Source organism: Enhydra lutris, unplaced genomic scaffold (assembly GCF_002288905.1).
Source record: "Enhydra lutris kenyoni isolate GAN:26980312 unplaced genomic scaffold, ASM228890v2 scaffoldscaffold2, whole genome shotgun sequence".
NCBI classification, from domain to species: Eukaryota; Metazoa; Chordata; class Mammalia; order Carnivora; family Mustelidae; genus Enhydra; species Enhydra lutris.
In genome coordinates, this window is record NW_019154086.1 from 65,890,333 (window position 1) to 65,913,991 (window position 23,659).

The 23,659-nt window shown below is 37.0% G+C and overlaps 1 protein-coding gene across 1 annotated transcript in view; it reads left to right on the plus strand.

Annotated features, from left to right (window-relative positions):
- The window catches only part of LOC111146515 (ABI family member 3 binding protein), a 259,405-nt gene that overhangs the window by 99,717 nt on the left and 136,029 nt on the right, over positions 1-23,659 (plus strand). The window contains exons 5-11 of the mRNA XM_022502061.1: positions 3,129-3,310; positions 3,889-3,941; positions 12,267-12,315; positions 13,329-13,400; positions 13,984-14,076; positions 19,542-19,619; positions 21,436-21,507. Of these exons, the coding sequence (XP_022357769.1) occupies positions 3,129-3,310; positions 3,889-3,941; positions 12,267-12,315; positions 13,329-13,400; positions 13,984-14,076; positions 19,542-19,619; positions 21,436-21,507 (599 nt within the window). The remainder of the gene's footprint in view (positions 1-3,128; positions 3,311-3,888; positions 3,942-12,266; positions 12,316-13,328; positions 13,401-13,983; positions 14,077-19,541; positions 19,620-21,435; positions 21,508-23,659) is intronic.

The following is a 23,659-nucleotide window of genomic DNA, read 5'->3' on the forward strand; positions in this document are numbered from 1 at the left end:
CTGCAAAAGTTCGGTGTAGACATTTATTGTATTTTCCTTCAGTTTGCTCTGATTTTCGAGGAATGTTGAGTTTGGTAAGTGAAATATTACACAATGACATTGAAAAAGATTACTGTAAACTTGATTCCTTAGATCAGTGTTTTTTGGTGATGGGGTTATTGGCCGTTTAGAGTAATTATATTCTAATTTTAGAATGACCCCATGAGCACCTAAGTGTCTGTTCTATTCATTCCACAAATATTTATGGAGTACCTTCTGTGTACTAGGTTTCAGCTTTGTTTATTATCATAAGGCCTAAATCTAGCTTTAAAATCAAGGAAATGTGACTCATTACTTTACACCAAATAGTCTTACTGACTCTTTTAACACTTAGAACTTGCCTGTATTATACAGTTATCAATTAAATCGCTGTTAACAAAGATAACCTCTCTGAAGCAGAAGAGAAAGGTTAGCTGTCTGTATGTTTATTTTGCCTGACAAACTTGGTATCAGAGAGGGTATTTCAAATGCTTTATGATCCAAGTAAAAAATTTGCAGGATGGATTTTTTTTTTTTTAACATGTGGGTAAGTTTGTAAAGCATTTTTATACCATTTCATTCCTAGAAAGCTGATGTAAAATCAAGCTATAGGTAACCCTGGAATCTGGCTTTTGTTCATTATGTTAGCTATGCCTCCCCCCCCATTACATGAGAAATTGAGGAATTCAGACAATTATCCAAAGTAGAACTGCATAATTGCGGTAGCCCATCTGGTCTGATTGCAGCTTCTCTGCACTTCTCTGGCATCATGTAGTATCCAAGGCAAGGAAAAAAAAACAGTAAAAATTCCATGCAGCATACTTGTCAATAAATGTTTCATAGATCTGTGTTGATGTTTCAACTCACAGGCCACAGGGGATTACTATTCTATACTGTTTGTTCCCAGTAGCAGTTAATATTTTGGCTGAACAGTCTCCTTCACTCATTCTGGCTTTTGCTCCTTTGAAATCAGGGACTGGAGCCCTGACAGTAGTTTTACTAGAAAGAAGGAAGATAATGAACAACTCCAAGCATTTCAGTAGCTTGTAACTAGTAGGAAAGTAGGCTGAATATACAAATACGTTCAAGGTACAAATGTACGGAAACATAGAAAATGACCCCTTCTCTGTATTTGTTAAACAATACGGCCCCTGCTGACTTCACAGACATTCAATGTGTGCATTTGCACAGGGTCCCCTACTTAGAAGGGCACATGCTTGGTTTAATGCTCTACTGTCCTTGTCTTGAAATTGTCTTGAAATTCTTAATCGTTTTTGAACAAGGGGTCCCATGTTTTCATTTTGGAGTGAGCCTCATAAATTATGTAGCCTGTCCTGGCCTTTGTTTCCAGAGATTCTGGGTAATTGTGTTTGTATAACATTGACAACTAAGAGGCAGCACAGTAAACGTTTTTTAGCGCAAGTGTATGAATGACATCGTAAAGCTTTAAATAAAAGCAACTAGCCTGAACCTTTGCCCATTAACTTATGCTACAGTGGGGAGTGGGGGAAAGGTACTAAATTTTTGAGAGAATATTTAAAATAGAAGAATCTAAAATAGTACATCAAACACCTATGTTTCCATATCATACTCTACAGGTATAATTTTATGTACTGAAAATGTTTATTCACGAGTAAAAAGCAGATAAAATCTACCTGTTGGCCCCACTTCTAATCTCATTTATCTCACTGGGAACTAAAGCTCTAATACAAATGTTGGATCCTTGCAATATTTGTTGTCCTTTTACACTGCCAGGAATAGTACATGGTAGCATAGTTTTTTTGTTTTTTGTTTTTTGTTTTTTTTTTGGTGAGCGTTTCAGTATTTGTGTAAGTCATTTGAGACTATATGTATCATCTTGTAATTTGCTATTTTCATTCAATGTTTTATTTGTAAAATCTGTTGATATTGATACACATAGCTCTAGCTCATTCATTCTTGTTACCGTGTGCAGAAAATCTCCTGTCCTGATCTGCTGCCCTCTTTGTGAGGCTGTTTAGAGCAGAGTCAAGAGAAGTGTTTGTATTCTGGTTCTGCCACTGGTTAAAGTCACTAGGTGGGTAATAAAGGGGAAATTAAGTGATCTTTCTGAATCTCTATTTTCACATTTGTAAGATGGGATTAATAACTTCTACCACTTAAGATGACTTTAGGACATTTAAATGAGATACTATATATAAAACCTCACATGTGATAAAAGTGCAAAAAAAGTGGTGAGGATTTTCATTACTTTACCATAGGTATGATTGAATATTTTGAAGCCCTAAGCATATACATGACCATGATCTTAAATTTGCATTGTTTCTTTTTTTTTAATTGTACACTTAGCTTGGCTTTGTTCCTGATTCTATTTTTATGATAATAAGAAAATTTTACCCTTAAAAGGCAGTCCTCAATGCATCTTAGAGTTTCAGGTTCCCCTTTCACAAAATTGAATGATACTACCTTGATGGGACGTTCTGTGGCATAAACCCATACAGTTCTAGGCTTAACCTCATATAGCTGAAAGAATACAGTATGACACACTTGGAAAATTATGTCTATACATGATGCGTAATTGGAAAAAAAATGAACATCCAGCATTCTCCAACTTTCCTTTTGCAAAGTAGTAAATAACAGAACTGAGAGGTCCGAATTCTGTCTGTAAGTACACTGCTGCATGCTCTCCAACTTGGAATTAGAAATTAAAAATAAGTACACACTGAGCAATTTTTTTCATGTTCTCTGCAATTTCTAAAAAATAAAAAATAAAAACAGAAGTCAGTATTAAACACAATCCTTGAAATAGATGGGAATCTGTGATGTATTAAGAAACTTAAAATAGCGGGGTGCCTGGGTGGCTCAGTGGGTTAAAGCCTCTGCCTTCGGCTCAGGTCATGATCTCAGAGTCCTGGGATCAAGCCCTGCATCAGGCTCTCTGCTCAGCCGGGAGCCTGCTTCCCCTTCTCTCTCTGCCTTCCTCTCCACCTACTTGTGATCTCTCTCTCTCTGTCAAATAAATAAATAAAATCTCTAAAAAAAAAAAAAAAAAAAAAAAAAAAAAAAAAATTTGAAATAGCTTTCTGAACTTCCCTGTGAATTTCAAGTGTCATATTTTGGTTATTCAACAGATACTATACAATTCGCTATAGAGAAAAAGATAAGGAAAAAAAATGGGTTTTCCAACTCTGTCCGGCCACCGAAACAATCGTGGAAAATCTAAAACCCAACACAGTTTATGAATTCGGAGTAAAAGACAATGGAGAAGGTGGAATTTGGAGTAAGATTTTCAATCACAAGACTGTTGTTGGCAGTAAGTACCTGGAACTGCGTCAGTGAGCTTTCTGTCATTTTTACCCCCCTTTTTTTTCTAAGTACTGAATTTTTAATTATTTTATTCTTAAGTATGAGATGAGTTAGTTGCCATCCTCTAGTACTTAAAAAGATACAAAAGTGAACAGAATTTGAGTATTGGTATTTCAGAATCTTTTATGTTAATGAATTTTTTTAAACAAACAAAAAAAATGATAAGCTGATGTTTGATGCTTCCATTGATAACAACAGTTCTTTGGCCATTGTAATATTTTAAGTCAGTCTCAGATCTATGAGCACCAACTGAGTGAAAACAGCAGTGATGTGTGCAGGTGTTCAGAATTGAAAGCAGGGCCAATAGAAGTGAACATAAAAAGACTTCAGGGGGCCTGGGCTCTCTTCCTGTGATCCCTTCATTCAAACTGCATTGGACTCAGTGTTTGAAATGATAGTGAACAAATAATATGATTAACGTGCCGGACTTAGAACAGGAGTTCCAGTTCTTCATAGTGAATAGGGAGAATTAATTTAGGAGCACAAAGAATGAAAATAATGTTATTTTCCCCTTGTTTCTGTCAGGTAAAAAAGTAAATGGGAAGATCCAAAGCACCTATGACCAAGTCCACACAGTGGTAGGTACCAGGTTATTCTCAGGAATGTTTTTATTGTTGTTGTTTTATTTTGTTTTTATCAGGAAATTGGTGGGTCTGTTAGGAAGTGCTGAAATGGGATTAACTGACAGGCTCTGGGGCTTCTGTAAAGTACGTAATGCTTTAGGCATTTGCTTCTTTTTCAGAAAACGGAGGTGGAAGTATGAGACCAGATAATCTAATATGTTTAAAGGTCTAAAATACTGGTATTCAATGTAGATGTAGTTACCCAGGTATTTCCATATCCCAGGTGTTTTGAGGTTATCCTCATTATCTTCTGGGCAGTGGATTGTTTTTTAGAATAACACGTTGCCAGAGTGAACTTGGACATGCTCTGTTTACATCGGTATTATTCATTTCTGTCCTCGGTCCTCTTCCCTCTATTCTCTCACTTCCTACTTAAAAAAGCCAATCTTTTCAAAACAATGAAGCAGCTGGCTTGGGTTATTTTTACTGTGCCTAGCCTCTCTTGAGTCCAGTAAATACCTGCACATCTTATGTGCTTGACAATCCCCTCCATCTAGACCCCCCACCCCTCACTACAGAAAATCAGTCCCTTGTTCCCTCTTTCCACCCACTTGTCAAAAATCTCTTCTCAGGAAGCACCATACTAGGTATGTACTGCCTGTTATAAATGTAAACCATTGTTACAACCCTCACAGACATGTTTGCATTTTAAGTCACATGCCGAATTATAATGTGAAGGCCATTATGTCCTGAGCAGGTAGAGGAGGCATTAACATTTTGAAAACTTCCTATTATATATGATCAAATTTCTTTCTGGAAAGTTTGTGCCACTTCACAATCTTGCTACCAATCTATTAGAGTTATCTTGCTATAGTGCCCCGATTATCAATGTTCTATATTTCCATCACTAAATTTTCAGCTAATGTAATAGTAAAATGGTTTTTTAAATGTCTATTTCTCAGATTTCTAAAATAGCACTACTTTCTTCACTTGCTTATTAGCCATTTGTATTTTCCATTTAATGACCTTTTGGGAGTCTTATGGGTTTTATTGAATAGTTTAGTTCTAAAATTTCTTTATTAGGAGTCTCAAAGGTTTTATTGTATAGTTTAAAGACTATCAATTAAAGAATATCAACCTTTGTGATATCAACTAGGAACATTATTCTCACATTTGTTACCAAATTTGTTTATGGGAATTTTTGAAATAGGCAAGTCTCATAATTTGTTTAATCAAATTATTTGTCTTTTCCATTGTCATATTTTCAATTGCATTATACTTTGGAAAGCTCTTGCCTATCCAGAGAGCAGACAAATATTTCCTTATTTTGATTTTAGTTTTATAAGTGGTTTGATTTTATGATAATTAAGCTCTATATGAGTTTTATTTTGCTATCTTGCAGTTAGTAAGGCTATATATTGGTTAAGCTCCGAAATTTTTTTGCAAACAATCATTTGGCCAGTACTAAGTATTGACTTGTGTCATTCCTTATTAAGGTCCCTTTGGCTTTGTTTGTCTTAAATCCAATCACAGGGAATAGATTTGCTCTTTTTTCTCTTCTAGAACAATCCTCAGTCATGTTGTAAACGGTTACCTAGGAGACATATCTTATCTCCCACCCTCTTGGCTGGCCTGCTTTGTCTTACATGTGACTCAATGTTGTCATTTCTTTCATTCCTTTTTATCAGCAATCATATTCCAATAACATCTTGTGGCAGAATATTTCATCTAGTGAGAGTTACTCAGCAAAATTGGGAAAGATTCTTGATGTTTACTCCCAAGGAACTTAATTTATTTTTCATATCACAAATAGCCATGATTAGAAGGTCCAGGAGGACACTTTCTGCATCTATGACCCAGAGCCAGATATTTTATCCCTTCAAGCTGTGAGGCAGAGTACTCCCCAACTCCAGCCAGCTGTGACAAGCTATGGTTTGAAACTCTTGGCTATTTCCAGAGGAAAACCCAAATTCATTGAAAAGCTATTTTAAGGCTTCTCTGTGAGACTTTCTTCATTGTTGCCTTCTGAAAAGCCATCTGTGCTCTTGGGTAGCTCTGGAACACAGGAAGTTGAAAAGAAACCAGTTGAGATAGCCTTGAGCATCTTACATGGCCACTTAGAATTGATTCTGAAAACAGATTTGATATTTTAGAGGTATATATTTTAATCCAAATAAAGTCAATATCAATACAAATATTCAGACAGACATCTCTGAAACTGCTTTTAAAAGCAATATTTTAAGAGATATGAAATAAAGTTACTTTCAAAGTTTTAAGCAAAAGATACATTGAGAAATGTTTTCATTCACCTGTACATGCTTACACCTAAAATTTCCATGCAACAAAAACTTAGCATCTTCTGGGGCACCTGGGTGGCTCAGTGGGTTAAAGCCTTTGCCTTCGGCTCAGGTCATGATCCCAGGGTCGAGGGATTGAGCCCCGCATTGGCTCTCTGTTCAGCAGGGAGCCTACCTCCCCCTCTCTCTCTGCCTGCCTCTCTGCCTACTTGTGATCTCTGTCAAATAAATAAATAAAATCTTTAAAAAAAAAATCCTTAGCATCTTCTAAACAGAGATATTTGAAAAGGTATAAACAATTTGAACTTTAGGTTATCTATTTTTAGATGATAGCTATTTATGTTAAAAATGCAGATGTTAGGGTCGCCTGGGTGGCTCAGTGGGTTAGGCCACTGCCTTCGGCTCAGGTCATGATCTCAGGGTCCTGGGATCGAGTCCCGCATCAGGCTCTCTGCTCAGCAGGGAGCCTGCTTCCCTCTCTCTCTCTCTCTCTGCCTGCCTCTCTGTCTACTTGTGATCTCTCTCTGTCAAATAAATAAATAAAATCTTTAAAAAAAATGCAGATGTTAAAGAAGCCCGATCTTAAGCATCTGTTCACATTAAATAAGTAATTCTTGTATCTAACCACGTGTTCTAGTGGCAAGAGGTGGTGCGCTTGCACTGGGAAGTGTAGCAGAGGTCTCTTCTGATTGGTCGGTGCCTTTGTTCTACCACATATCAAACACTTTAAGTATCATCCCTAACTACCTATACCTCAGAAAAATAAGGACAAGGTGCATAAACAAAACAGTGATTCTTTCTATATAAATTGTATTACTTGAGATCCGTGATCTTGTGAAAGAAAAAACACATTTATCGTAATTTTGCTGTTTCACTCCTGAGAATCTAGAACACTCTTTATGGAGGTGAAACCTAATGTTTACTATTGGGTTTTATTTTATATTTATATAATACGTACATAATGTAATATCATATATATAAATATATATATAAAATGATTCAATCTAGAACAATGGCTGAAAGGACCTAGTTTTAATACGTTATGTCTATATTTTTAAAAAACGTATTTATCTTACCAGTTCACTAGCTAAACAATCACTTTTTAAAAGATTTTATTTATTTATTTATTTATTTATTTATTTATTTATTTGAGAAAGAGTAAGAGAGCATGAGCAGGAGAGAGCAGCAGAGGAAGAGGGAGAAACAGCCTCCCCACTAAGCAGGGAGCCCAATGTGGGGCTCAATCCCAGGACCCTGGGATCATGACCTGAGCTGAAGTCAGGTGTTCAACCAACTGAGCCACCCAGGTACCCCTAAACAATCTGTTGTTGAAGTACTTAGCATTTAACAGAAATTTTAAAATAAAAGTTTAATTATTTAATTCCAATCTCCTTAGAAAAAGTGTTCCCATAATATATGACATGTTTTCACCCTTCCATTTTTTTCCATCAGAGATCCACCCATCTTTTTAAAGGCATGCCTATTATTGGCAAAAAGAGAAGTGGTGTCAATTTTCAAAGTGTAACAGTTACCAGATGAGTGGGGTGAATAGGGAGCAATGCCATGTGGTCCCCACCCATACCTTAAGATTGTGTACAATTAATATATCTGGTATCCTTCTGTTCTTAGCAATTGTTGTCTTAAGCAGAAACTTGAAAAATTTATACCTAGGCCAATAATATTATCAAAGGTGTATTCTGACTCCTCCCTAAATGACCAGAAATATGAAGACTTTTGCAAGTAGGACATTAGATTAAATCAATATGTTTCATAATTTTCATTAGAACATCCTAAAAATGAATTAAAATCACAGTGTAACAGGCCCAAGTTCTTCTCATGTGGTTTGGCTCTTAAACCATTGAAGTCTGATTTTGAGCAACCCTTGCCATGCCCCAAATGGCCCCAGCTTTTTTATCTTAGGACCTGAAAATAAATCTGTAGTGAATATTCTGACACCACAAAAATACCAAATAGACAAGCCTGTGAAGAGGAGCCTACAAAGAATAGTGTTAACACTACACATATTAAAGCTAATTTTCAAAATAATATGAGAAGAAAGTTAGTATAATGCAGAGTGAATAGGAAGTCCCCCATCCCGTATGGTTACTACCGTTCTGGTTATTTCTAGATAAGCACAGGCTTTCCCTAACCAGGACTAAAATCAGCTGACTCGGTCTTCAGTTCATTGCTGTTTACCATACCAGCATCCTCTCCCCATAGAATTTCCCCACTGGATACTCAGCCACATTGTCCGTGGTAGAAGTGAATTCCCTTAACTAGTCCCCCAGCTCAGGATATAGTACAATCTGTTCTTAAGGAACAGGTTATCTTAAAAGTCAGGAAAATAAATGCCACATTTCTTCTAGGGCAGGAGGTAAATAATGCTTACTTCCTGGCATACAGTAAACACACAGAAAATAGTGATTCAGTGAAGGGAGGACGAGGGCTGTGGAAGGAAATGGTGATGAAGGCTTGCAACAGGAATGGGAGTCAGCAAAATCTGCACAGAAAAGAGAGCCGGCAGGGACAAGGCCTAAGAGCAAAACTGGGATGGCAAGGAAGGGTTACTGCACCGTGTTGAACACTGTACATGAAATAGTTTGATTGAAATTGTGTTGCAGTTGGTTAAATGCTGCTAACTTGGAAATTATCACAGTATTTCCTTTCTCAGTAGATCCCAGTAGCACATGTTCCCTTACACTTTTATGAGAAGACGTAGGGAAAGGATGCACGTGCTGACTTCTTATTGGCAATTTAGAGCCTTCAGCATAGACATTTTAGGCAGGAGTATTTTCCTGATGCTCCTAAAAACCCTACTTACAGAGAGGCAGCTACTTGCTCAAGAGTCCAGTCCTGATGCATCTTTGGATTGCAGATTAAGCAAGAGCATAATTATAGGTCTAAGAAGAATTGGACCCTGCAGCTAAATTATTTCCTCGTTTTTTGGCACCACATACTGGACATATAGTCTTGTCATCATCTTAATAGAACATTGGTAGATACTCAAGTTAGAGTTCAAAGAGAAACTTCATGCTGTTCATGTGAAGAATGGGCTATTTTCCATTTGTCCTTGTCAAAAATTGTTTAAAAAGAAATCATCAACAGCAAAGGAACTAGAAATTGAAATAATGAAATTCCAAAGCAATCAACACAGCAACATGTAGGTGTTTCTGCTAAAGTGATGTGTCTGAAAAACTTCCCATTCTGCAAAATGTGCACTAAATTGCAGGACTCATAAGGATGGAGAGCAAGCCATTCAAAAATTTTTGGAACTGTAGCAACAGCTCTAACAAAAATGGTTCTTAGTACCTGGAAAGGCACTGTGGTTCCTCCAAGCGGCTCCCATGTGGCTGGAGGTTGGCACAGCTCACATTTAACATTCTCAAATGAGGGTGCCTGGGTGGCTCAGTTGGTTAAGCGACTGCTTTCGGCTCAGATCATGATCTTGGAGTCCCAGGATTGAGTCCAGCTTTGGGCTCCCTGCTTGGCACGAAGTCTGCTTCTCCCTCTGACCCTCCCTCTGCTTGTGCTCTCTCTCTTTCTCTATCTCTCTCTCAAATAAATAAATAAAATCTTAAAAAATATATAAATAAGTAAATAAAATTCCCAAATGATTCTCAAAGGCCACATGCTGGCAACCCTTTCTCCCTAGAGCAGGACAGGTGAAGGCAAGGTGAGGCAGAGCCCCTCTGGGAAAAGATCCTGTGTGCAGGGACTCCTGTTTAATTTTCTTATGATAAAGCTACAAGAGATCCTGCAGCCAGGGTGACATCCAAGCTAAGAATGTTTTTCCTTGGGACACCTGGGTGGCTCAGTTGGTTAAGCAGCTGCCTTCGGCTCAGGTCATGATCCCAGCGTCCTGGGATTGAGTCCCACATCGGGCTCCTTGCTCATCAGGGAGCCTGCTTCTCCCTCTGCCTCTGCCTGCCATTCTGTCTGCCTGTGCTTGCTCTCTCTCCCTCTCTCTCTCTGACAAATAGGTGAAATCTTAAAAAAAAAAAAAAAAAAAAAAAAGAATGTTTTTCCTCTCCCACTGAAGGTTCTACTACTTCTGCTATTCCCTTCCCCTTTGCCTGGGAAGAATTGTGTCTAAATTATACTATGTATCCTCCTACTTACCAATAGCACATAAGCTATGCAGTACACAAGCATGTGTAGTAACTGTATACTGTTGACTGAAATATTTTTTCTTAATCAAAATGTAATTCATGCCTGTAAAGAATCCAGAAATACAGAAAAGTATAAAAATTAATCTGTTTATAAAAAATAACCACTGCCAGAAAAACCCTATGATCTATCTGTTTCTGATAATTTGTGTATACATACTTGTTATAAAATCAGGTTATGATGTGGATATAATTGTAATCTTTGTATTTATTTATATTATGCACGTTTTCAACTTTGGTAAATAGATGTAAAATTTGAAACATGGTTTATTTAATAAAAGCTCTGCTTTTGGATGATGTAGTTGTTTTGCACAGTGGTGATAATTTATATGTAAGGGTGTTTATCTTTGATTATTTTCTTAGTTTAGGATCAGATTAGATTGGGCTAGATTGTTATAGAGGAAATTACTGGGTGTGTTAGTCCGTTAAGGCCGCTATAACAAAATACCATAAACTGGGTGGCTTAAACAACAGACATTTATTTGTCATAGTTCTGGAGCCTGGGGAGTTCAGGATCAAGGTGCTGGCAGATTTGGTATCTGGTGAGAGCTTGCCTCCTGGTTCACAGACTGCCATCTTCTCGCTGTGTCCTCACAGGGTGGAAAGGTAGAGGGATTTCTCTGGGGCCTCTTTTATAAGAGCACTGATCTCATTCAGAGGGTGGACCCGTCAGGACTTAATAATTTCCTCAAAAGCCCTGCCTATAAATACTATCACAGTTGGGAGTTAAGTTTTAACATATAAATTTGGGGTGGAGGGGACATAAGCATTCGGTCTGCAGCACTGAGTCTAAAGAGCTATAAATAGTTTGAAAAATCTGATAATAGTAAACTTCTATTTTTTGTGGTTTTTAACCATAAGGACCTTAATACAAGAAGAAAAATATCTTACAGTAAGCTTGGTATTGTGGCCCTTATTACGGGCACATTATTCACTAAAATGGGAGCATGTTAAGTCTCTTGCTCACGACTATGAACACCTATGTGGTAAGTATCTCACCCAGCACGTCCTGGATTATTAACAGGTCTGGTACATGAAGTCTCTTTATCATATATACAGGTTAATTCAAGCATCAACAAATCAATGTCATGCTCCCCTCTTTAACTCCATCTAATTCTTCCTTATATATTTGCTTCCCTTATTTTGTTCCCATGTCTTTCCCTTAGCTGTCTTGTCCTTGGCTCACAGTTCTGTCCAGTGATGACTCTGTTTTCAAGTTAACACTAAACCTGTCCCCAGTTCAAGCCACTCCACGACATCAAAACTTCCTGTGGGATGTCTGAGGCAGTTTGGGAGAGGAGAGCAGGCACAGAGTCCTGGGATGCCTTTCGAGGTTGAGGTCCTTTGTGCATAAATATGTGCAGAATGGTTTAGAGTATGGGATTTGGGGGTAGAAATGTCTGGATCTGAGTCCCAGCTCTGCCTTCTTGGGCAAGGTGATCCTTGGTCTCAGGAATTTGTAGAAGTCGGGTCATCTGTAGCAACAGCAGCAGCGGCTGAGCGTACTCACATCACAGACATGGATCAGTTTTAAAAGATAATCTGTAGCTTAGCATCTTTTTGAGAAGAAAGACAATTTGTTTGAGTAACATCTCAAATGAAGTGAGAAATCACCTGGTAGTCTATTTGCATGACTTAGCTCCTTCCATTGCAGTTTCCAGGTCAACTAAAATAATGGAGTTCTGCCGAGACCACTTCTTTCAAGCCTTTGGACATTTGTAGGGAAAACCAAATGAGTCCAATAGAATAGAGGTAGATATATGCACTAAAGATCTTTCCAGCCACTGTAGATAATACAGGGATATTTCCAGTTTTTACATCTTTCTTTTTTAAAAAAGTTAACACTAACTAAAAAGCTCACTGTCTTCTCTCTTCAGCCAGCATATGTCCCAAGGAAGCTAATTCCAATAACAGTCATCAAACAAGGTAATTTGTATGAGTCTGTTCTGGATGCATGTTTTCACCTATTTTTTTGGTTTGTTTTAATTCTAATACAGTTAACAGTTTAGAACTATTTTTCATATACTTTTTCACTGAAATAATTAAATACAGCACTTTTTCCCCTCAATTTTTCCAATCATTTTAAAGCAAAAGTGTGAAGAAATAAGTATCTTCTAGAAAATTAGAAGTTAATAGATAATTTTGGCTCTTGTACCAATAGGCCAAGTCTTGGCAAGTCACATTGGTTGTGTTTTACCAAAGTAAAACTTTTGGTACAAAGCAATCACAATAAGGATTAAATTTTAAAATCCATCTAAATATGTGTGGCTTTGTTCAGGGTTAAGTTGGCATACATGAAGAAAATCATTAACAGGATATTTTAATTAGTGAAATAAAAATTATAATTTAGTGCTCCTTTGGGGGAGAGTAAATACCTACAGTTTTCAAGAATTATGTCCATTTTATTGCAGTATCCAGTTTTTCTTTTGACTTTCAGTTTTTTAAATTATTAAAATGACTCTTTTATTTCCAGAAAGTTCCTTGGTAGAAGAAATTGGATACTTAATTACTCATTTTAAGAAAACACAGTCTCAAGTGTATTCTCAAAACAGTGTCAGTATTGGACTAATCGAGATTCTTTGCTTTGATAATATACATTTTTACTTTTTAAGATTTACTGTATGAATTGCCTCATTTTGTGCTATTTCTTTAACTTGGGAAGGCATCAGAGAATGGAGATGAGGAAGGAAATTTTCAGTTTATTTAAATGGAGCACTTTATGATTGAATAATAACCTTTCATTACTTGAAGTCATAGGTGTGAAGGTGAGATGTGGCTTCCAGTCCTTTCGTTGACTGTGTACCAGTCCAAAGAGTTAATTTATATTAAATTAAAAGTTATATTAGGGCTTCCCCAGTGCAGATGTTTTCACATTACAGCTATTTACTGCTTCCTGACGATTTTTTTCCATCACACTGTTACCTTTTGTATTTCCACAGTGATTCAGAATGTTACTCACAGGGCTTCAACTAAATCCCCAGATAAGACTCCCTTTGGAGGAACAATATTAGGTGAGTGTATGTTGGTATCTGTACTTAGAGTAAGCATGTCAGGCTACTTTTGGTTAATAGGGCACTTATGGAATTTTACATTGTTAGCAGATCTATTAAATTGATATTGGTTCATTTCCTTTTGATATTGAGCATTCTGGCTTGTGTCCATGCCTGGCTAGGAGCCAAGAGAGGCTACCTCTATTAAGTGTGTGTTAGAGAAACAACTCTAGCCCACTCCTAGTGGGAATGATGGCACCCATCTTACTTGCCCCATAGTGTTGTTGTTGTTAGGAGGTAGTCCTTATTGCATCGAACTGCTCTTTTAAAAGTTATTATTAATAATGGCATTTTGTTCTCTGTATATGTTAAATAGCCATTTTACTATTTTTGAGTCTATGGATTAAAAGCTAGAGGATTTTGTAGTTCAGTTCTGAACATTTAAAAAAATCTGTTTAAAGTACAGTCATATTTTTTTTTAGGTTTGAGTTAAAATTGATGATGCCATATAAGTGCAAAGCTTTATTTTGTTACCTGGTGCTCTGAACTTTATTTTATGTCATGATGCACTTACTTTCTCTTACCCTATTCTATTTTCTTGCAGTCCATCTTATTATTCCAGGCCTTAATGAAACCACTGTTAAACTTCCTGCATCCATAATGCTTGAGATTTCCGATGCAATCAAGACACAGTTAGGTAAGCAGGAATGTTCCATTTTTGAACTTGGTGGTGACTAAGTACTAGCACTGATGATCCTAGGATACCCAAGGAATCTAGCAAATGAGCTATTGGGGCATTTCAAAGTAAATGGTAAGGGACAGGCATGTGCACTGTTGATGGGAATAAAAAATGGTACAGCTGCTGTGGCAAAAAATCCGACATAGAATTACCACGCGATCCAGCAATTCCACTTCTGGGTATAAATCCAAAAGAACTGGGAAAAAGTTATCAAAGAGGTATTTGGACATCTATGTTCACACTAACATTATTCACAATAGCTAAAGCATCGAAGCAACTCATGTGTCCATCAACAAATGAAGGGGTAGGCACCCTGATGTTTATAGCAGTATTATCTACAATCACCAAATTATGGAAACAGCCCAAGTGTCCATCAACTGATGAATAGGTAAAGATGTGATCTCTATACACAATGGAATATTACTTCACCACAAAAAAGAATGAAATCTTGCCATTTGCAACAACATGGATGGAGCTAGAGGTATTATGCTAAGTAAACTAACTCAGAGAAAGACAAATACCATATGATTTCACGCATGTGAAATTTAAGAAATAACACAATTGAGCAAAGAGGGGGAAAGGAGAGAGAGAGAGAGAGAGAGAGAGGCAAATCAAGAAACAGACTCTTAACTATAGAGAACAAACCAATGGGTTACCAGGTGGGTGGGGGGATGTTAAATGGGTGATAGGGATAAAGGAGCACACTTGTGACTAGCTCTGGGTGATGTATGCAAGTGTTGAATCACTATATTTTAAACCTGAAACTAATACTATACAGTATGTTAACCAGAATTTAAGTAAGAGTTTTAAGAATTTTAAAAAATTTAAAAAAGAATGAATGGGTAAGCAAAATGTGGGTATATATGCAATGCAATATTATTCAACTGTAAGAAGGAAGGAAATTCTGACACATGCTACAGGATGGATGAAACATGAGGACAGTATGCTAAGTGAAATAAGCCAGTCACAAAAAGACAAATACTGTATAATTCCACTTACACGAGATACCTAGAGCAGAAATATAATGGTGATTGCTAGGAACTGGAGGGAAGAGGAAAATGGGAAGTTAGTGTTTAATGATACAGTTTTGCTTTTATAAGAAGAGTTTTATAAGAAGAGTTTTGGAGATGGACAGTGGTGATAGTTGCACAACATTATGAATGTATTTAATATTACTGAAGTATACACCTGAAAAGGTTAAGATCATATGTTTTATATTATGTGTATTTTACCATGATAAAAAAAAAAGGAGGGAGGGGCAGAGAGATTGGAGTGCTGGAAAAATTTATATAAATCACATTCTATAGGTAAATAGTTATTATATATTGTATATATTAATATATATATTATATAACATATGTTTATATATTTTTTAAAAGTGAACATTTATCGAATTATCCAAAATACATATATTTATCTAGGTAAAATTTTCAAATAGAGTGATTGTTAGAAAATTGTTGTACTGTCAAGGGGTCATGAGATGTTTTCAATGAGAGCTGATGTAGAGTTCAGGTGTGTTTGAATTATTAATTACTTGAGACTGATACTGCCTCTCACTTGTAGAAAGAGCTTGATATAATTTCAGTGTTTTTAAAAACACAAGAGGGGTGCCTGGGTGGCTCAGTGGGTTAAGCCTCTGCCTTCAGCTCAGGCTGTGATCTCAGGGTCCTGGGATCTAGCCCTGCATCGAGCTCTCTGCTTGGCAGGGATCCTGCCTCTCCCTCTCTCTCTGCCTGCCTGTCTGCCTACTTGTGATCTCTGTCTGTCAAATAAATAAATAAATAAATCTTTTTAAAAATAAAAAATAAAAACATAATGATTTATTGGGAATCAAACCCAACAAAACCCTTTAATAGGAGCCCATGGAATAATTGCGGTGCTCACTGGGGTAAATTAGTTGCTGCATTGAGTATCAAATTAGTCAGGACCCTCGTGATGTATATTATAGCATCTCAAGCTTGATGGAGCATGAGAAGCCTGGTGGGCTTCTGAGCCCAGATTGCAGGACCCACCTGCAGAGGTCCTGGTTCAGTAGATGAGGGGAAGGACCCGAGAATTTGCCTTTCAAACTAGCACCCAGGAGATACTGAAGCCACTTGCCTGGGAACCATACTTTAAGAACCACCCTTCCATAGTCTTGGGAGATGCTCTTGAGCTATTGATAAATGCGGAAAGAGATGGCATGATGTGGTAGACATTGAACTAGACTAAAAAATGCAGAATATTTTCTCTGAATCAGGCACTAGAGAAGAATTTTCATACTTCCATAAATGAATGTTCACCTTGTGTGGGTGCAGAAATAGACCCCCGGACCCCTGTGTGGCTACATTCAATCAACACATAATGACCAAGTGTTACTCTCTGGCATAACTACAAATTATTAGTCCCAGAGTGAGTTACCTCTGAGAATGTAGATGAGTGACTTTAGACATCATTTCTTTAATTTGTACATCAGACTTGATCACCTCTTTTTTAACTATAAAACTGTCACCAAACCCTGCAATATCTAAATGCTGTGCTAAAATCTGGGAACCTTCCAAATTAACTTTCTTCACTGAACCTATGTTCGGAATCCAGTGCTCAGTGTTCTTGTGCTCCCCTGTTCCCTGCCCGGAGCCTATATGCCTTGCCCTGCCCTGCCCCTGGGAAAGTCTTGTTTGGAAGGAGGGGGGAAAAAAAGGAACTGACCAGTCTCTTGCTGATGTGACCCTTCATCCATCCAGCAAAACTACAAAATACAGAATTTGTGAAGGAGGTTGAAAATGAGCAGTTTTACCCAGTCCACCACCGTCAGTTTTGAACTGGAGCATGTTGTGTTCTTTAGTCTTGAGTGATATTTCCTAAACTTTTGGGGTTTTGCTAAGTTCCAAGCACTACCTTAATACCCATTCCGTCTTTCTGTTTCCTTTAGAGAATAAAACAGTGCATTTGTTTTATTTACTTTTTCCTTTTATCTTTCTGATATGATTCACTAAACACTTTCAGGATTGAGTGTGATTTCAATAAAGAAAAATTGTATGCAAACAAAAAATATCTTTTTTGACTTGTTTTTCTGTGGAAACACCATCTTAAATTTAACACATGACAAATTTCTTATGCATCGAAGAGCTTAATAGCTAGTATCTTTGAAAATGCCCAGCAAATCCATCAAATGTGCCACCGTGACAGACTGTATTAAAAATTACATTTTAAGTTTACTGTTTTTAATGGAAAGAGATACTGTTAAATAGTTCTTTATACCAGCAAGGGAGAAGTCAACTTACCTGAAGTTATTTAACACTGCAATTCAGAAAAGTAGTATTTTTTGAGGGGGTAAATCCTAAAAATAATATCCTCATTCCAGCGGGACCCATCATGGGACATCAAGAAATTAATAGCTTTTGTCCTAAGAACACATGGTGTGAATAATGAGAGAAGTAAACAAGAAAGCTAGTATTACACACACCCCTCCCTGGGGCATACAAAGTGTTTGCCAAAGCCAAGATTTAGCCTGCCAAAAATGAAAGGAAACAACTGTGTTGAAAAAGGTACAGAAGAATCAGAGAGGAAAGGGAATTTCCTGGGATTTAGACCATATTCTTGTGGCATTTTACTCTGCTCTTGCCAGAACTCCAGTGGTCTATAGAAAGTGTAGGTGAGTACTAATGGGTTGGTAAGAGACATGAAAGTTCTCTCATGCAAATATCTTCCCCACCTACCAATTTCTCTGACAACTGAAATAATGTATTTAGAAATATAGTATGCCTTTGTAAGGAATTAGTGATGTGTAAAGAATACAAATGTCTCTTGGGAAGGTAGCTTACCCCCGCACCCCCCGCCATTAACAGCCCAATTTTAGGCTAATGTGATTGCTGGCTGAGGGCAAAGTAATTAAGCAAAGTAATTAAGTAATTAAGGGCATTTGTTTGAAAGTATAGGATCTGCTAATATCTTCCCTGCTATTCCTTATGTTCCACAAATAATTGAAGCCATAAAATAATTGACTTTCTCTGCTTGACTTATTTCACTTAGCATAATCTCTTCCAGTCCCATCCAAGTTGGTGCAAAAAGTCGGGTATTCATCCTTTCTGATGGCTGAATAATATTCCATTGAAGAGTTTAGAAGGGAGGGGTGTAGAGGAATGGCATAGCTCAGTAATGGGTATTAAGGAGGGCATGTATTACATGGAGCACTGGGTGTTATATGCAAACAATGAATCATGGAACTTTACATCAAAAACTAATGATATACTGCATGGTGACTAACATAGCACAATAAAAAAAAATTTTTAAATAATAAATAAGTGTTGAATCTCTAAACTGTACACCTGGAATTCATATTACACTTGGAATTCATATTACACTATATGTTAACTAATTGTAAACTAACTAAAAACTTGAAAATAAATAACAAATAAAATTCAAAAAAAAATAGTAAGTAAAAAATAAGAGGATTCAAAAAAAAAAAGGTCAGATCAGTAACACAAAAATCACTAATAAAAAAAATAAAATATAGGATCTGTAGGTTAAAATAAATAAATAGACCTAGTCAGCCAAGGAAACAACTGAGAATGTAGGCTGTTACACAGGAAGGAGAGGATTAACAAAGATGTCTTAAGAGAGAAGAGGACCCTGAAGGAGAGCACTAAGGAAAACCTTATAATCTCACACTTAAAAAACAAAACAAAACAAACAAAAAAACACTTCCCATGGTACACCTTGAAAATAACAGGACCAACGTTCATAAAAATCTGTGATCTGAATTTTTTTTCCTATGCTAACAATCATGATGATTCTAAACAAAAGCTGTGACTACAACAGAAAAAATGTTGATTAAATTTAGATATTTTAAGAATGGAAATCACCATAAATTTCTACTGGACTAGTTTTTTAGTTATTTCAGAGAGTCCCTTCTCTTTATGCCCTGCTCAATTAATTTGAACAATGTATTTAACATTTCTGTTGGGCAAAAATGCTGTACAACTTCATGTACACATGAATTCAAAATACACCTGTGACCATTAGATATGGCAAACACAGTAACACCTGTGACACCTGTGTCTAGCATCTTAAAACACTCCCAAAAATAATCAGCTCTATGGAAAAATCTATCGTAGACTTCTATAATATAGACTGAAAACTGATTTGCTTCTCTTATCATTGTGAAAGGGATGACTTTATAATTGTCTTTAAGTTATGTTGTGGTTTTTTTTTCTTCATCCCAATGCCAATTTAAATCTTAAAGAAGTACCTAGAGTTCATGAGACGGAATTCTGAAGAATCCCTGGTGGAAATGCACAATAAATTTGTTGACTGCCTGGTGGGAATAATTAAGAGCAAAATTGATTTTTTGAAATAATCTGTTACTTGATGTTTTGAATGAATTCTATTTGGGCACTGTGTTATGAAGAAGTGAGGTGATTGATTGTTCTCTGACTTCTTAGCTAAGAATGAAACGTTGGCATTACCTGCTGAATCTAAAACACCAGAGGTAGAAAAAATCCCAGCACGGGCCATAACAGGTAATGAGATCCCTATGTTGTTAACTTCGAGAGAATAAATATTTTGAGAAATGATAAATGGTTGATGAGCTTATCCTTTTTTCTGGTGAAGGACCACTAGGAGATTAATTTTCATCATAAGCACAAACGATAAGAGATTATAGATCCTTAATTTAACATTTGGAAAAACAGCTGATGCAGAAGGAACTATGGAATCATATGACCCAATATATAATATGGAAGCTGTATTTTTCACACTAAGTGAAAGTTGTCCCCTCAATGTTTAGGATATTTTTATACTAGAATGTAATACTATGGTTCATGTGCTTTCCTTTCATATGAAGATGTGAGCTCATTTTCCATTTCTTTCACAAGTGGTCAGTTTAGCAAAATGCCATAATTCCTTTGAAACCCATTAGCATGATAACTATGAAAGTGCCCTAGAATCATTTAGGACAATTAGATTAATTGTTCTATGGAAGATTAATCTATAGAAGATTAATAATCCTACTATAAAGAAATATGTTATAGTTCAGTGAAAATCCTTTAAAGAATAAATGTGGGATACATTTTCCCCATAGTTTATCAACCTTTACTAACAAACATTCAGCATTTCTTCTTTGAATGAACTGCCTAAGTCCAGCCCACTGGGGACATGTTACTCTCTGAACCACAAAGTTTTTGCCAGAGCAATACCACCTCATCCAGGGCCTAGTAAAACAAACATTTGGCCAGAATTTCCCCAAATCCACATTTAGCAAAACATCTTCAATCTAAAAGTGAATTTTTTAATCCACAAAACTGCCATAATTTGAAATATCAGTGATTATTTACTTTACACTAAACTCTTGGATTCATAACTGTTCCAGAAAAGATAAAGATTGGTGGGGAACTAGAATAACTTGATCTCAAGAAACCTATCCAAGTAGGACTATTTCTGACAGAGTAGGAAGTCTTGGCTCCTACCTACATGGAAGATGGACCTTCCATCACCCACCTTCATGGGTGTTAGGACAAAGGTACAAACTATATAAGGTGCTAGAATATTCTATTCAAACAAAATTCCTAGGTAATTTTTCTAATTTCAATATAATTTGTCGGCACCAAGAAAAACATAGGAATGACCCAGTAGATGACTCCAAGTTCTTTTCGGCCCCAAAGATCCAACCCATTTTTCCCATTATACTTTCCTCCCTTGGCACAGCATCTGACGGGAGAGTCTACAGATTTCTTTGTTCTCAGCCAAACCTTCTTCAGAATTTTCCTATTCAGAAACACTTAGGCAAACACTATACCTGATTATTCAGTGTTGTGTTTATTTTGTGTCTCGCGGCTGAGCGTTTGATTCCTTACCGTAATTATAATCCAGTTCCGAGCTTTGCATGCTGACTGCCGTTTGGAAGAGAGAAATCTTTAATGTAATAGTTCTCAATAAACCTTTCTGCCTTGGGTCATTCTTTAATTTGCCCATTTATTAATTCATTTAATATTTGTCATATGCTTGCTGACTATACCCCAGACATTGTGCTGAGCCCTGGAGATAATAAGAAAGAAAAAGACAAGGAAAAAAATTATGATTAATAAGTGCTTTCAACAAGGTCAGCTCACTGTGATTTTTGGAACACAGGGAAAGTGGACCAAACTCAGCAAGGCAACGTTGGAAGAAGTATCAGCTCAGGCATTTGGGGAAAGCCAGGGAGTCCTTAATTAACTTGAAAAGAATTGGTCAATTTAAGTGTCAGTTACTAATTCTAAAGGGCAACAAAAGCACCTTATGATCTTTGGTTGCTTCATTATTTTATCTGAATTTGTAAAGCTGTCTTTTTTTACCTTCCAGTGCCAGAGTCAATGCCAAGGACCACGAAACCCACTGTGTCTAGTGCACTCGACTTTTCAGAAAAAACACTAGGTAATTTTAACATTTTTTTTTCTTAACTCCCAACACTCATAAAAACAAAAAGTAACCCCAATGCCTTAGTTCCCCCATTCCTTTTATTTCCCCCCTTTATTGGCAGTTGTTATTCGTCCATTTCTTGGGCCAATTCCGTTACAGAGTTAACAACATGCCTTGATCCTGGTGACTGATATTCTAGGCAGCTTGGGATGCTAGAGGCCGACTACACACACCTTTTACTGGTCTCTTGGGATGTATAGAAAAAAACGAGAATGCCAGCCTTTTAACCCACAAATCTTGGAGGGGTTGGGGAAACCTGGAAGTCTTGACTGTGTCTGTGCTTTCTGTTTCAATAGGCTTCCTGAGGCTTCTGTGCACTAAACTTAAGGAGAATCCCCAAAAGTGTCCTGCTTTTTAATAAGAATTTCATGTCATGCAAGTTAGCTGCTTCCTGGCCCAAGAGAGTCTTGCTTTGTTGTCTTCTGCTGAAGAAAAGGAGCAGCATGTCTTTTGTTGTGTACTTGTGATGTTGATCTCCCATGCCACGTCATGCCCTCTGAAACTATACCTTCACATTTTAATAGCTATGTGAAGCTTTTCCTGGGGGAGCCAGCTGTTTCCATGAAAGGCATCAGCTGCCTTGTGCACACTGTGTTATGAGCATGCTTCCCATGATTGAGTGTGAGCCACAATGTCAAATCCTGCCTCAAGGAGTTGCTGACTGAATTCTTCTTTATTTTAGTTCTCAGCGAAAGGACGCCGGAAATCCTGCAAACTATTCTAATACCTAGGTTTGAATTGCCCCTGAGCACTCTAGGTAAAAATTACTCAACATTGCAGCTTGTTATTGCCTTGGAAGTTTTATTCATGCTTTAAAGAAATCCTTAGGCTTATTCATTCAAATGTATCTCCTCATAAGAAAGAAGGGACACATGGTTTCTAGAACAATAAGATCCCCAACATCAAGCCTTTAACCGTTATATTTTACAATTTAGGATCCTACAGAATCTTTATGACAAATAATTTGGTGTTTTTTCTTTTTGGTGGTCACATTCTGATATTCTATTTGATTCTTTTTATTCGATGGACTTTTTTTTTTAGTTCAGATGTGTTTGCTGCTTGATTTGAGTTAAAATGAAATATATGATTTGAGTTAAGATGAAATATATGTAAGGGCACACATATGCAAGACTAAGGAAATTAAGACAGTAGTTAGGGTGAAAAGAAGAACACAAATTCCTCCAATTTAGTAGCTTGATTATAAAAAATAGAAATAGAAGCACTATTATAGTATCCAGCATCAAAACCACAAGAGTAAGAAATACTACTAACAATACCTTACTTGACAAGAGTAATTTGCTTTTTTGTGTTTGTTTTTCTGTTTTTGCAAGCTTGAGATTTTGAAAAATCTCTTTTCTCTTACTTGTACCTCAGGTTATAACATTTGTTATGTGTTTCATTGCAGCTCCGAAAAGGCTTCCAGAATTTCCTCAGGCAAACACACCCTTCCCCTTTGAGAAGCCTGAGGGCACTCTGGGTAATAGCAGCACCTTAAAGCTGGCATTAAGATAGGGGTAGTGATGGCTTAATTAACTCAGCCAAACAAGGGGTTGATTTTAAAACAGACAGAAAAGAAGTCTATTTGTCTCATTACATTTTCTACAGATACAGTAACAATCATCAATATGTTAATTTTATACAGGTTTGGGGTTTATCCTGAAAAAATGCTGAAAAATGACACTGAACTCTGGTCTCTCTCTTTTTTTAAAGATTTATTTCAGTGAGAGAGAGTGCCTGTGTGAGCATGCATGCACACAGGGTGGGCAGGGTGGGGGAGGGGCAAGGAAGAGGGAGAGGGAAACTCAAGCAGGATGCACTGAGTGGGGAAGCCTGAGGAAGAGCTGGATCTCGGAACCCTGAGATCAAGCCCGAGCCAAAACCAGGAGTTGGGTGCTTAACTGACAGCGCCACCCAGGCACCCCCCAAATCTGGTCTTTTTCTGATCACTAATCAAATGATCTCTGGATAGATGCATATTGATTTCTTGATATAAAATAAATTTGGATTGGATTAGCACTTGTTTTTATTGCAAGCTTCTGGTGGCCACTTAACCATACCGACAACCTACTTCTGTCCCTTTCTCTTCTCCAAACAAAACAAGACAAAA